General features: G+C 36.8%; 1 protein-coding gene across 4 annotated transcripts in view; it reads left to right on the top strand.

Annotated features, from left to right (window-relative positions):
• LOC307188513 (uncharacterized protein) overlaps positions 1–16,061 on the top strand; it is a 263,852-nt gene that overhangs the window by 220,768 nt on the left and 27,023 nt on the right. For all 4 annotated transcript variants that reach the window (XR_013828959.1, XR_013828960.1, XR_013828961.1 and 1 more), the window contains 2 exons: positions 9,027–9,078; positions 14,476–14,609. Coding sequence is in view for 1 of the 4 variants with exons in the window: in XM_079925746.1 (XP_079781872.1) it covers positions 9,027–9,078; positions 14,476–14,609 (186 nt within the window). In the remaining 3 variants the exon portion in view is untranslated. The remainder of the gene's footprint in view (positions 1–9,026; positions 9,079–14,475; positions 14,610–16,061) is intronic.

The raw sequence follows: 16,061 nt of genomic DNA on the forward strand, positions 1-16,061 counted from the left end.
AAGGAGTGTGGGGCAGCGAGTGCTCAAAAAACCTAAACTCCCTGATGGGTTTCAGGGAATAGTTTTTAAGGGCAAGGGGAGGGAGGGGAGCGGCAGGGTGTATGATCAGCTGGTGCACAATTCTCTGATTGGTTGATGGTGAGGATAGTATCACAGGGGTTAACATTATCAGTTCTTTGGTTCCAGCTGGTCCGGGGGTTACATGCTCATGGTCATCATGCAGTTAGCTTCTTCCATTTGGTGGGGGTTTTAGTATCTGTAAAATAACTCAGGAATGTACATCAGATACTGCTACCTATGTATTTCAGGAAAGAACTGAAGATTCTGTAACTGCCATATGGCTGATTCACTGTTAAAATTGTTACCAGTTCTCCTGGCCAAATTGTTATTTTTTTGTAATTTTTAAAAATTAAAGCATAGTTGTTTTACAATGTTGTGTTGGTTTCAGGTGTACTGCAAAGCAATTCAGTTATATATATATATATATATATATATATATATATATATATATATATATATAGCTTATTACAAAATATTGAGTATCGTTCCCTGTGCTATACATTAGGTCCTTGTTGTTTATCTATTTTATACATAGTAGTGTGTATATGTTAATTCCTAACTGCTAATTTATCCCTCCCCTCCCCATTTCCCCTTTGGTAACTATAAGTTTGTTTTCTGTATCTGTGGGTCTATTTCTGTTTCGTGAAGGAGTTCATTTGTATCATTTTTTTTAGATTTCACATATAAGCAATATCATATGATATTTGTCTTTCTCTGTTTGACTTACTTCACTTAGTATGATAATCTATAGGTCCATCCATATTGCTGCAATGGCATTATTTCATTCTTTTTAATGATTGAATAATATTCCATTATATATATATATATATATATATATGTATATATATATATATATATATATATATATATATATATATACACCACATCTTCTTTATCCATTCATCTGTCGTTGGACATTTAGGTTGCTTCAATGTCTTGGCTATTGTAAATAGTGCTGTGATGAACATTGGGCTGCATGTATCATTTTGAATTAGAGTTTTCTCCAGATATATGCCCAGGAGTGGGATCCCTGGATCATATGGTAATTTCATTTTTAATTTTTTAAGGAACCTCCATACTGTTCTCCATAGTGGCTCTACAAATTTACATTCCCACTGACAGTGTAAGAGAGTTCCTTATTCTCCACACCCTCTACAGCATTTCTTATTTGTAGACTTTTTAATGATGGCCATTCTGACCGGTGAGAGGTGATACCTCATTGTAGTTTTGATTTGCATTTCCTGAATAATTAACAATGTTGAGCATTGTTTTCATATGCCTGTTGGCCATCTGTATGTTTTCTTGGGAGAATTGTCTATTTAGATCTTCTGCCCATTTTTTGATTGTTTTTTTGATATTGAGCTGTATGAGTTGTTTATATATTTTGGAAATTAATCCCTTGTCAGTCACATCATTTGCAAACACTTTCTCCCTTTCCATAGGTTGTCTTCTTGTTTGGTTTATAGCTTCTTTTGCTGTGCAAAAGCTTTTAAGTTTAATTAGATCCCATTTGTTTATTTTTGCTTTTATTTCCATTACTCTAGGAGATGGATCCAAAAAAATATTGCTGTGATTTATGTCAAAGAGTGTTCTGCCTATCTTTTCCTCTAGAAGTCTTGTAGTATCTGGTCTTGCATTTAGGTCTTTAATCCATTTTGAGTTTATTTTTGCATATGGTATTAGAGAATGTTCTAATTTTATTGTTTCTTTGTAAATTTGTTTTCTTTTTTATTTTTTTAATTAATTAATTTATTTATTGGCTGTGTTGGGTCTTTGTTGCAGTGCATGGGCTTTCTTTTGTTGTGACGAGTGGGGGCTTCTCTTTGTTGTGGAGCACAGGCTCTAGGCACACGGGCTGCAGTAGTTGTGGCACACGGGCTCAGTAGTTGTGGCTCGCAGGCTCTAGAACGCAGTCTCAGTAGTTGTGGTGCACAGGCTTAGCTGCTTCGCGGCATGTGGGATCTTCCTGTTCCAGGGCTCAAACCTGTGTCCCCTGCACTGGCAGGCGGATTTTTAACCACTGCGCCACCAGGGAAGTCCTTTCTTTCTTTTTTTTTTTTTTTTTTTTTGGCTGTGTTGGGTTTTCATTGCTGCGCAGGGGTTTTCTCTAGTTGCAGCGAGAGGGGGCTACTCTTTGTTGCAGTGCATGGGCTTCTCATTGTCGTGGCTTCTCTTGTTGTGGAGCATGAGCTCTAGGCATGCGGGCTTCAGTAGTTGTGGCACAGGGGCTCAGTAGTTTTGGTGCACGGGCTTAGTTGCTCCACAGCATGTGAGATCTTCCCAGGCGAGGGATCAAACCCGTGTCCCCTGCATTGGCAGGCAGATTCTTAACCACTGCACCACCAGGGAAGCCCTCTAATTTCATTCTTTTGATGTAGCTGTGCTGTTTTCCCAGCACCACATATTGAAGAGACTGCCTTTTCTCCATTGTATATTCTTGCCTCCTTTGTTGTAGACTAATTGACCATAGGTATATGGGTTTATTTCTGGGCATTTTTAAACTGAAGTATACTGAAATATTGTTGATTTACAATGTTGTGGTAGTTACTACTGTACAGCAAAGTGATTCAGCTACACACACACACATATATATACATTCTTTTTTTTTTTTTTTTTTTTTGCGGTACACGGGCCTCTCACTGTTGTGGCCTCTCCCGTTGCGGAGTACAGGCTCCGGACGTGTAGGCTCAGTGGCCATGGCTCACGGGCCCAGCCACTCCACGGCATGTGGGATCTTCCCGGACCAGGGCACGAACCCGTATCCCCTGCATCGGCAGGCGAACTCTCAACCACTGCGCCACCAGGGAAGCCCTACATTCTTTTTTTATATATTCTTTTCCATTATGGTTTATCATAGGTTATTGAATATAGTTCTCTGTGCTATACAGTAGGACCCTGTTGTTTATCCATTCTATTTATAAAAGCTTACATCTGCTAACCCCAAACTCCCACTCTATCCTTCCCCCAAGTCCCTCCACCTTGGCAACCACCAGTCTGTTCTTTATGTTCATGATTCTGTTTCATAGAAAGGTTCATTTGTGTCATATTTTAGAGTCCACATATAAGTGATATAATATGGTATTTTTCTTTCTCTTTCTGACTTACTTCACCTAGTATGATAATCTCTAGTTGCATCCGTGTCATCACAAATGGCATTATTTCACTCTTTTCTATGGCTGAGTAGTATTCCATTGTATATATGTACCACACCTTCTTCATCCATTCAACTGTCAATGGACCTTTAGGTTGTATTTATGGACTTTCTATCCTGTTCCATTGATTTGTATGTCTGTTTTTGTTCCAGTACCATACTCTTTTGACAACTGTAGCTTTGTAGTACAGTCTGAAGTCAGGGAGCCTAATTCCTTCAGCTTTTTTTTTTTCTCAAAACTGCCTCGGCTATTCAGGATCTTTTGTGCTTCCATACAAATTAAAAAATTTTTTGTTCTAGTTCTGTCAAAAATTCCATTGGTAATTTGATAAGGATTGCATGTAATCTGTAGATTGCCTTGGGTAGTATAGTCATTTTAACAATATTGATTCTTCCAATTCAAGAACACAGTATATCTTTCCATCTGTTTTTGTTGTCTTCAATTTCTTTTATCAGCATCTTAATAGTTTTCAGAGTACAGGTCTTTTGCCTCCTTAGGTAGGTTTATTTCTAGGTATTTTATTCTTTTTGATGCAATGGTAAATGGAATTAGGATTATTTCCTTAATTTTTCTTTCTGATCTTTTGTTGTTAATGTATAGAAATGCAACAGATTTCTGTGTATTAATTTTGTACCCTGCAACTTTACCAGATTCACTGATGAGCTCTAGTAGTTTTCTAGTAGCATCTTTAGGATTTTCTATGCATAGTATGTCATCTAGAAACAGTGACAGTTTTACTTCTTCTTTTCCAATTTGGATACTTTTATTTCTTTTTCTTCTCTGATTGCTGTGGCTAGGACTTCCAAAACTATGTTGAATAAAAGCAGTGAGAGTGGGTATCCTTATCTTATTCCTGATCTTAGAGGAAATGCTTTCATATTTTCACCATTGAATATGATATTAGCTATGGATTTGTCATATATGTTGACAAATATGTTTTATTATGTTGAGTTATGTTCCCTCTATGCCCACTTTCTGGAGAGTTTTTATCATAAATGGTTATTGAATTTTATCAAAAGCTTTTTCTGCATCTAATGAGATGATCATATGGTTTTTATTCTTCAATTTGTTAATGTGGTGTATGACACTGATTGATTTGTGATATTGAAAAATCCTTGCATCTCTGGAGTAAATCCCACTTGATCATGGTGTATGATCCTTTTAATATATTGTTGGATTCGTTTTGCTAGTATATTGTTGAGGATTTTTGCATGTATTTTCATCAGTAATATTGGCCTGTAATTTTCTTTTTTTGTGGTGTCTTTGTCTGTTTTTGGAATCAGGGTGATGGTGGCCTTATAGAATGAATTCAGAAGTGTTCCTTCCTCTATAATTTTTTGGAATTGTTTCAGAAGGATACGTGTTAACACTTCTCTAAATGTTTGGTAGAGTTCACCTGTGAAGCCACTTGGTCCTGGTCTTTTGTTTGTTAGGAGACTTCTAATCATAGATTCAATTTCAGCACTTGTAATTGGTCTGTTCATATTTTCTATTTCTTCCTGGTTCAGTCTTGGGAGATTGGACCTTTCTAAGAATTTGTTCATTTCTTCTGTTCATTTTATTGGCATATATTTGCTTGTAGTAGTCTCTTATGGCCCTTTGTATTTCTGTGGTGTTGGTTGTAACTTCTTTTTCATTTCTGATTGTATTGATTTTGGCTCTCTCCTTTTTGTTTTCTTGATGAGTCTGGCTAAAGGTTTATCAATTTTGTTTATCTTTTCAAAGAACCAACTTTTAGTTTCATTGATCTTTTCTATTGTTTTCTTAGTCTCTATTTCATTTACTTTTGCTCTGATTTTTATGATTTCTTTCCTTCTATTAACTTTGGGTTTTGTTTGTTCTTCTTTCTCTAGTTACTTTAGGTATAAATTTAGGTTTGTTGTTTAATATTTTTCTTGTTGCCTGAGGTAAGCTCTTATCGGTATAAACTTCCCTCTTAGAACTGCTTTTGCTGTGTCCCATAGGTTTTGGATTGTAGTTTTTCATTTTCAAAAACACGATGATCTGAACTGTTATTTTTTTCACTACACGTTCACATCCTTTCGATCATTAATTTTTGAGCCAGGCTTTTGTGACTCAGGGAGGCCTCGGAGACTACAGCTTTTCTACAAACAAGAGGCAGGCAGAGGACATGGTAGGTGGGGGGGATCTGTCCTGGGAAGGCCCCATAGTGTCCTGCTCAGTTACAGTTGGTGATTATAAGATATCCCCATAACAACATGTAACAGAAAGGGCATATGACACTTCTATAAGGCTCAACAAAACTTGAGTGACTATATTTTGCAACTCAAGATAGACAGAAACTGACAGGGCATTGGAAAAAAGCATCCCTATCTACAAAAAATTTGTGAATTTTTATCACTTCACAACATATAATCAGAAGCTATAATAGGACCAGTTTAAATACTTCATCTTAAAAATTTCTCATCCATCAGAGAATAATGGTGGAAACATAGGGTTCTATCCAGCCCAAAGATCATAATATCCATAGTAGAGAGCAGGCTGTGGTTTAACCAAGAACAGAAAATTATTTCACTTTCCCTATTAGCACAGAGAAAGTGGGGGTCAGAAGACTAAAGGAGGAAGCAGACCTAGTGATTCTGAATAGGCACAGCCAAAACAGCTTTGGAGAGGTTGAGACCCATTCCAGCCACTGCAAGAAGCTGCAAGATTTCAGTCTTCAGGTTACATGTATTCAGAAAAGGAAGGGGGCTATTGGTAATTTTAAAAAATATATGGAAGAAGGAAGAAAGGGTAGGAGGGAGGGAGGAAGAAAACTCAGCCTCCGCAGAGTAGAAGCTAAATATGTTAGAGGCTCCATGAACATTACAAATGACCCAAAACAAGACAGCTGTGCCCAGGATGTATGATTCCCATATGGTTAGGTGCTGCCTGATATGTAAAGCACAGTGGTCCTTCTCCAGGCCATCTCTGCATAATTGAGAGAGTTGAGATGAGAATTCCATTTTAAAGTGGCTTAAAGTATCCACTGGGGAAGCATGTTGAAGGTCAGGGTCTCTTTCCATTTTAAACCCATTTGGCACCAGAATAGGACCCCCTTTTTATTCTTCCAGTTTCTCCTTATCCTTATCCTATTACAAATAAACAATTAACTGTATTCATACAAATAGCATATAGTAATAAATTCTCAGGAGGGAAAAGTAAGGCTGGGTAAGAGAACAGGAAGTACAGAGAGGAGTGTGATTTTATAATTGATGGTCATGCTCATTAATATGGTGACCTTTAAGAAGAGATCTGGGTGTGGGGGAGCAGGATATGCATGGAGCTGTCTGGAAGACAGCATGCCAAGCAAAGGGAAGAAAAATAACAAAACTCCTGAGGTGTGAAAATGCCTGGTGGATTTGAGGAATTTCCCAAAATCCAGTGCAACTAAAGCAAAACAATCAAAACAAAAAGTGGATGTTGAAAAGAGAGAAATAGTAGGGACCTAATTATGTAAGGCCTTATAACCCTTTACTCACAGCAGTACCAGAGGGTTCTGAGAAGAGGAATGTGATGATCTATCTGTTCTTTGCATAATAGAATCACTCTAGCAGCTGTGATGAAAATAAATTGTAGGGGAGTAAGTGCCAAAGCAAGACCAGTTAAAACATTATGGAAATAATCCATTTAAGAGATGATGTCTTGGACCAGGAGAGTAACTGTGAAGGTGTTTTAGAAAGAGTAAGATTATGGATACATTTTGAAAGTATATCTATTAGATTTGCTGATGGGTTGGATTTGTCATGTGACAGAAAGAGAGGGGACCAGGATGACTTCAAGTTTTTGGCCTGAGCTAGTTACTGTTTACGAAGATAGGCAAGGATCAAATGGCATGAAACCTGCAATAAATTCTTCCACAAGATTAGGGCTAGTAAAATGTTTGCCCACATGAATTTGTTTTAAAATTAGAGTTCTGGGGCTTCCCTGATGGCGCAGTGGTTGAGAGTCTGCCTGCCGATGCAGGGGACGTGGGTTCATGCCCTGGTCCGGGAAGATCCCACATGCCGCAGAGCAGCTGGGCCCGTGAGCCACGGCCACTGAGCCTGCGCGTCCGGAGCCTGTGCTCCGCAACGGGAGAGGCCACAACAGTGAGAGGCCCGCGTACCACAAAAAAAAAAAAAAATTAGAGTTCTGTAATCCATCATGTTCCTTTCTATGTCCTGGTCATTATAAACAGATTTAGGTTTAATAATAGTGTAACTTCCTTTAGGAAGAATTTATTTTTATTTATTTATTTTTTTTAAAGAAGATGTTGGGGGTAGGAGTTTATTAATTAATTAATTTATTTTTGCTGTGTTGGGTCTTCGTTTCTGTGCGAGGGCTTTCTCTAATTGTGGCAAGCGGGGGCCACTCTTCATCGCGATGCACGGGCCTCTCACTATCGCGGCCTCTCTTGTTGCGGAGCACAGGCTCCAGACGCGCAGGCTCAATAGTTGTGGCTCACGGGCCTAGTTGCTCTGCGGCATGTGGGATCCTCCCAGACCAGGGCTTGAACCCGTGTCCCCTGCATTAGCAGGAAGATTCTCAACCACTGCACCACCAGGGAAGCCCAGGAAGAATTTATATATATATATTTTTTCATTTTCCTCTTAAGTTTTGATTCCTTTTTCTGTTGTGCATTTGTTCTCGGCATACTTATAATTTTCCTCTAAGATGCCTCAAATACATTTTGAAATTAATTAGAGCAATAAAGAAAAATAAAACAATAACAATATTTCCTACAATTGTGTTCTTCCAGGAATGTCAAGGGTCTGTAATATCTCCTTGAAATTTAGTATATTTTATAAAATATATTTGAATATAACAGATGGAAAAAGGATTAAAATTTATATTTTTTCCTAAATGGCTATAAACTCATGAATAAGAGTTTTCACATTGCTAGTATAAAATAATATATTCTCATATTAATGTATTTTTATAAGTGTATTATTTTCATCCAAGCATTGATGGTTTCAGAAGTAATTTACTATAATATTTATATCAAATAGTATCTGAAAAATGTTCAAAGAAATATGTCCCTGTTATATTAGACATTATGCTAATACTTGCCCAGATTATAGGCAATGCACACAGTAATTTAGTCTCCAGGGATGTTACAGAGCATCTCCTGACATAGTACACACTGCAATTATAGCAAGGATGTCAAATGTGAGACTGTCAATTAAGCAATATTTGAAATCTATCTGAATTAAAATGTTGCTAAGCCCTATTACTCTGAAGAAGAAAAAAAGGAAGGGAAGACAATATATACCCTCAACTTATATCTTTGGGAAAATATATGCTATGTATAATATATATAAATTTATATCATATAAAATATAAATAAACATCTTTTTTCACATGAAGATCCCAGCTTAACTCTAAATTTGAGAATTAAAGATGACTTCCCACTTTGGCCACTTGGGAAGAATTCATATAGAGACTTTCAAACATTAGAGATTGAAAATTTCATGGACAATCTTAAAAATAAGTTATCAATCTATTTACACTTATAAATTTTAATGTTATCTTAACAATATTATAAAAGACACCTAACAGAAAAGTACATTTTCCATTTATGTACTGAAAGTGATTTCATTTTTTATATAATCTGCCTTGGTTTTTGTCTATATGCATAATTTATATCCTTATAATTAGTATATGTATTTTATATTCTATTTTTTCACTTAGCGTTATATTATAAGCACATTTATAAGTTCTTAAATAGCCTGTATAAATTATAATGTATTCACTGTGTAGCATTTAATTGAGTGGTTCTGTAATGCATTCAAGTTATTTTTGTTAGACATTAACATCATCTCTGTTTTGCAGATATGGAAAATGCTCAAAAGACTATATCTAGGTATCAAAAGACTATATCTAGGTATATATCTGTTTTTTCTCCTTTGACTTAAGATAGGATTTCTGAATGAAACATAATATACATATTATGGCCCGTAATACTATAATCCTTTTCCAAGTTTATATTTTTACCTCTAATTATATATATATATACACACACACATACACATACATACATATTTGCCATTTTTAACATGCCAAGTTGGACCAGAATCTTTTTTTTAAGTTTACTAATTTAATAATTATAAAACACTTTATTATTTAAATTGTTTTCTATGTGTTACTTTACTGGCAAACTAATAATATAATTTGTCATTCTAGTCTTCTTACATACTTTCAACTCTAATAATTTTGACTGCCCAATAGATATATTTGCTCATTTCCCAAATGACTAAGAATACATATGAACTTTGGTTTGATCTGTATACATCTTCATTTAGCCTTTGCCAATAAAATTTCCTAGGGCAGTTTCCTGTTCTCTCTCTGGCTGAGATTTTAATTCTTACTCTAAATTAAAATAAGCCATGATTTAAATTCCTGTGATTGAGTGATAGATATGCTGCTGGTGCTTAACAGTATTTAATTAATACTCTTTAATTAAAAGTGAAAATTTCCTTCCCACACCCTTTGAACTATAATTACATCTAGGGATTGCTACTGTGTTTGCTAAGAACTTACCCAGAAGACACAAATGGGAAATATTCTGCATAGAGCACCAGATCCTAAACTGAGACTAATATTCATTCCATTACTGAACAGGCCTTTGTAGAGTCCCTGCTGGGTGTAAGCCCAGCTTGTTTTTGCTAAATCTCTAGTGACCAGAGGCAGTTTACTTAATATCGTTATATTTCAGATTTTCCATCAGCAAATGGGGTATTTTTCTTTGCACATTATTTGAAATCTCGACATTAAAGTCATTTTATAGAAGTTAGAACAGTCTGGTTTGTGCAGCTAGAATAATATTACTTACCCTCTACCTCCATGTTGTTGTATAACATCATAGAAGATGGTACAAATTAAGTTTCTTAGTGCTACTGGGGCCACTCATAGGTAGAGTATGAGAAATGTTTTAGGCACCAACTGTAACAACATTTTTGGTTTTATTATCTGTGTATACAGTATGCTATGTCCCTGGCAACATGAGGAAATCGCTAAAGGAACAGGTAGAGATACATGTCCTACGCTGGGACAGCTGTCCAAATACAGAGCAAATTACATATGTTATCCCTAAGGAGGAAAGAGAAAAATCATGCCCACCTATGATGTCTGGGGGAGCCTACTCTAAGCTCCCACAACTTCATTAATGAAGTTATTCTATTAACAAGACTTTGGAAGACAGTGGAAAAATTCAAGCAAAAGTTAAAGTTTTAGGGATCAGGTCAGTTGGGTAATATTAGGAGGGAAGTGTGCTAAAGATTCTGGGCTTCCAACAAGTTTCTGGTTCTAAAGAACCTGGTTGGCATAAACAAAGAGAACACAACTTTTAGCATATGAGTCTTTGGAAGATATTTAGATTAAAGTTTCAATTTTTCATACGGTTTTGTGTTAGTAGGCAGAGTAACTGGGCCAGAACTAAGGAGAAAGAATACAGGCAGAAGCACATTCCTAGGGAATCATTGAAAGTAGGGGCGGGCTTCATATTTGGAGCTCTCTGGTTATTCAGGCTTCGACACTAGTTGAAGTTCAGTTAGTTTGAAGTTCTGGGTTTGGCTGGTGAGAAGTTGACTTTATAATGGAGAAGAGGCGACAGAAGATGATCCACCCCATCCCTCAGGTGAGAGGAACTAACTTCAAGTCTCAGCTGATTGGAGTTAGGATCGATGGCCCCTTGCTAGCTGACTGGCATGGCAACCTACATGTAGGGCCATGATTTAATTTTAGTTACACAGAGCTGGAGAAACAGAGCCAGGGCCAAGGCAGTGAAGGTTTCACTGTTTAGTTCTGACTGAGGTAGCTGTTTTTAGAGTAAAGTATAAATTAATAAATCTTTAACTCCATACATCACCAAGAGTACATGACATTATCTGAAGACATGTAAGGATGCTTGCAACCCTCATTGCAAAATAGAAAAATCAAGTTCATAAAGCTCATTAAATAAGCTACAATACAGCTTATAATCCTCCATTACATATAAATGAAGGCAATTACTAGTTGAGGCTATGGACTTTCCATATTCATTTTCTGGTAGTTATTATCATAATAACATAGGTAACAATTACTGAAAACTTACAATGCCATGGATGCTATTCTAAGCACTTAACACATATTAACCCTATTGTTCCTCCAATAAAACTATGACTTAGAACCTACTATCTTCTCTATTTTATAGAGGAAGGAACTCATGCACAAAGTAGTAAAGTAACTGTTCTAAGATCACACAGTTAGTAAGTTATAGGGCCAGGACATTAATCCAGAAAAAATGAATTCCCAAGCATTATGGAAACAAACTATTTTTATTTTTTAAAGCCTCTTATTTTAAATATTCACTAGAGGTAGAGTAATTAGTTTATCTACTCTAAAACCGAGGTACATCATGGCCTGTAATGGGATTATGAAAAGAGAAAAGAAGGATGCATAAACAATTGTATTAAGATGTATCTTTTTAAACAAAGTATCCGTGAAACAAAAATATGGACAAAGGAAAATACAAGTGAGTGTTTGGGAGTACATTTTTAGCTACAGAAAACTGATTTGACATTTAACTTTTTTGAAATTCAGTGAAATAACTTCTGATATTTTCCTCTTTTATATATACATATAATCCTTTGTTGCATTCATATATTACTATAAGATGTGGAAAGAAATCCTTTAGATGCCTGTTTATTTGGCTTTCCCTAAAATATATTTATCTTACATTTTTCTTTCAAATGTTATGTCTGAAGGTAGAAATTATTACACTGGTATAAGCAACTATAATTCTACAAATCTTGTAAATGTGTTCTGTGTATTTTTTGTTCTTTTTAGAAAATTCTTATTTTTTACTTTCTGATTTTGTTTCTTTCTTTATCAAGGCCTGTGCCTTCCTTTTAAGTTCACAGTTGGAAGTAAAATTCTTAGGACATTGCCTTGCATAAAATTAGCTCCTAATATATATTAGTTATTACTTGATCATTGTTGCTGTCTGCAAAAGAATGGGTAACCAGGGTAATGGCTGGAACTATTCACTAAATTGCCACTAGAGGGAGGACTAAATATGCTTTGTGCATCGTAATAATTGACACACTGTAGGCAGTTGTACATAAAGAGCTGGATGGGAAGAAGCAAAATAAGGAAATGGTAAGAGCACAATGGAGTGGAGGATGGCAGTGCCAGGAAGCAACAAAGAAGCATTGCTGGGACGAATCTGATGTGTCTTATGGGGCACGGCACTAGTTGTCAAAAACTAATAATAGAGCCACATATTAGGAATAATAGAAGATAACAAAAAACCACTTTGGCTTCTAGATATAAAAGCCTGGCCCATTTCTCTCCTTTCTGAAATTACTGTCAGACAATGTTAATGAGATTTTGAAGCTAAAAGTGCCTAATGAATAATCTGTAAACTCTAATGTTTGCTCTGTGTCAGCTTTATTCAATTATTCTTCTTTCTCCACCATTGTCCGGCAAAGTGATAGGAATTCCTAGGAGTGCTGGGCAGGATATGCCAAGTAAAGGGCACATTTTTTGAAAGCAAAAGAGACCTTTTATCAACAGAAATGTTAAAAATGACCTGTGAATTCAAATGATCAAGAAATATTTTCAAGGGGCTTCCCTGGTGGTGCAGTGGTTAAGAATCAGCCTACCAATGCAGGGGACACGGGTTCGAGCCCTGGTCCAGGAAGATCCCACATACCACAGAACAACTAAGCCTGTGTGCCACAACTACTGAGCTTGCATGCCACAGCTACTGAAGCCCGCTTGCCTAGAGCCCGTGCTCTGCAACAAGAGAAGCCACCGCAATGAGAAGCCCACGCACTGCAGTGAAGAGTAGCCCCTGCTCCCTGAAACTAGAGAAAGCCCACGTGTAGCAACGAAGATCCGACACAGACAAAAATAAATAAATAAATTTATTTAAAAAAAGAAAAGAAAAGAAATATTTTCAAGAAATGACTGGCCACTCTTATTTCCTCCACCATTCTGGACAAATTAAAAAAAGAACAAGTTGGGACTTCCCTGATGACACAGTGGTTAAGAATCCACCTGCCAGTGCAGGGGACACGGGTTCAAGCCCTGGTCTGGGAAGATCCCACATGCTGCAGAGCAACTAAGCCTGTGCACCACAACTACTGAGACTGTGCTCTAGAGCCTGCAAGCCACAACTACAGAGCCTACGTGCCACAGGTACTGAAGCCCACGTGCCTAGAGACCGTGCTCCACATCAAGAGAAGCCACCTTAATGCGAAGCCCATGCACCACAATGCAGAGTAGCCTCCGCTCGCCACAACTAGAGAAAACCCGTGTGCAGCAACAAAGACCCAACGCAGCCATAAATAAATAAATAAATTATATTTAAAAAAAAAAATTACCTTACAGTAGTGGTTCTCAAACTTGTCTGTGTATCAGAGTCACTTGGAAATCTTAGCAAATCACAGATTGCCATCCCCACTCCTACAGTTTCTGATTTAGGAAGTCTGGGGTAGGGCCTGAGAATTTTCATTTTAACAAGTTCCCAGATAATGGCAATGATGTTGCTAGTCTGTGGATCATATATTTAGTACCAGTGCCCTATAAGCTGTCCTGAGACAATCAATTCAATCAATTAAAGCAGCAGTCTGATGAAGCTCAATCATAGGCTTGACTCTAAAAATTGGCCGGGGAGCAGATTCTAATGTTAAAAAATAAATTAATTAATTAATTAAATTAAATAAAAAGGACTCAGTACACATGCTTTATAATTACAAATCAATTGTATTGTGACATAGTAGAAGTTATGCATTATATTAAGTCCACAGGGCACTAATGCCGAATTATTGGCTCCAGTGTTAGCGTTTTCCTTTCAATTATTTTCCTCTAATCTCAGAACAAGAAATATTTTTCCCCTTTTAAAATAAAAAGTCTTTGTCATTCTTCTGCCATTTCTTCATCTCTTCCACTTTCTCACCTTAAATTAAAATGATCTAAAAGTATTAGACACAATGTGTCTCATGTATTCTTCACAATCATAAGTATCACTGATATTTTTAGCCGATATTTAGTAAGTTTGTATAATCATCTTGCAAGTTGGGTGCTTGTTTTTGCATTATTTTAATAATGGGCTTTAATATTGTGTTTCTTTTTATTTTTTTTAAAATATGATTGTTACTGAGTTTCATGATTCCTCAATACACACACCCAGGGTTCAGTTTAATCTTATTTATTTCACATACTGGATTGCTGTCAGGTCCTGATTCTTCTTTTTTCAGTTAACCTATAATATTTCATCTTTCCTATTTTTCTCCAGATACTTTGCACCCTTTTGTAACATTGTTCATATTGGAATTCCTTTACCCAGTTCTTCATGAGCTTAGGAACAAGATGAGTATGAAGATGGTGACAGTGTTTCAAAAACTCTCCTTAAGTTTGATCAATCTGAAGGTGAGAAATATCTGTCATATTATTAATTAGCACCATGTAACAAACAGGATTATTTGGCAGAGTCCATTAATTTTCATCTGTTTTTTCTGACATTAAGAATATGACTGTTGCTTCTACTTTGATTGAATTGGTCCGTCAATTTACAAGTAAAATAATACACACGGAGGCAAAAGCTAATTCCAGTGCTGTCACTGGAATATATTGCCTTCAATTCCAGTTGTCTGGATAAATTCCAAGTCATGCCTTCTAAGTTTTAAATGTTAGTTCTTTAGTTCTAACAACAAAATATAATCCAAAAATACAATTTTTAATTAAAAAAATCCCAAAGCTAGAGATACTTCGAATTTTAAATATATGTATATATATATTTATCTAAATTATCTTCATTTTACTGCCTAGCAACCTGCTCAGTGCGGTACGTGAGCCTCTCACTGCTGTGGCCTCTCCCGTTGCAGAGCACAGGCTCCAGATGCGCAGGCTCAGCGGCCATGGCTCACGGGCCCAGCCGCTCCGTGGCATGTGGGATCTTCCCGGACCGGGGCACGAACCCACGTCCCCCTCATTGGTAGGCGGACTCTCAACCACTGTGCCACCAGGGAAGCCCGAATTTACTTACTTTTAATAATCTATTTTGAATTAATTTCAAACTCTCAGAAAAGTTTTAAGAACTATGCAAATCTTCCCTTATGTCCAGATTCCCTAATTGTTAACATTTTACTCTCTCTCTCTCTCTCTCCTCTCTTCTATTGACATATTGCCCATTATTTCCAAACATGCCAGTATGTATTTTCCCCAAAGACGCTCATATATAACATCTCTTCAGTCCTCCCAATCAGGAAATCAACATCAATAGCAGACTGCCATCCAGATCGCAGAACCCAATTCAAAGACACCAAATGTCAACTATGCCTCTTTTTCCTTTCTGATCCAGGAACCAGTCCAGGATCATGCATTGCATTAAGTTGTCTTGTCTCCTCAGTGTCCTTTAATCTTGAACAGTTTCTCAGTCTTTTCCTGTCTTCCACAGGTAAAAAAAAAAATACAGGCACTTCTTTTGGTAAAAGGGCAATCAACCAGGGTCCATCTGATATTTCCTTATGACCCATCTCAGGGCCACGTACCCTGGGCTGGAACACCATGGAAGTGATATGCTCTTTTCAGGGCATCCCCTCAGGAAGCACATCGGGTTGACCCATCCTATCACTGGTTATGTCAACCTTGATCACCTGGTCAACTTATTGCCTGCCAAGTTTCTCTATCATAGAGTGACTGTGTTTCCTTTTTAATTAAGTATTTTGTGGGTTGATACTATAAGACTGTGAGTATCCTGTTCCTTAACAAATCAATCCTGCAGCCTTAGTATCCACTGACAAATCCTGAACACATTACCACTATTATTGATGGCAAATAATAAAGCACATTTGACGGTCAAATATTCCCATATTTGGTGAG

Source organism: Stenella coeruleoalba, assembly GCF_951394435.1.
Source record: "Stenella coeruleoalba genome assembly, chromosome: 7".
Classification (NCBI taxonomy): Eukaryota; Metazoa; Chordata; class Mammalia; order Artiodactyla; family Delphinidae; genus Stenella; species Stenella coeruleoalba.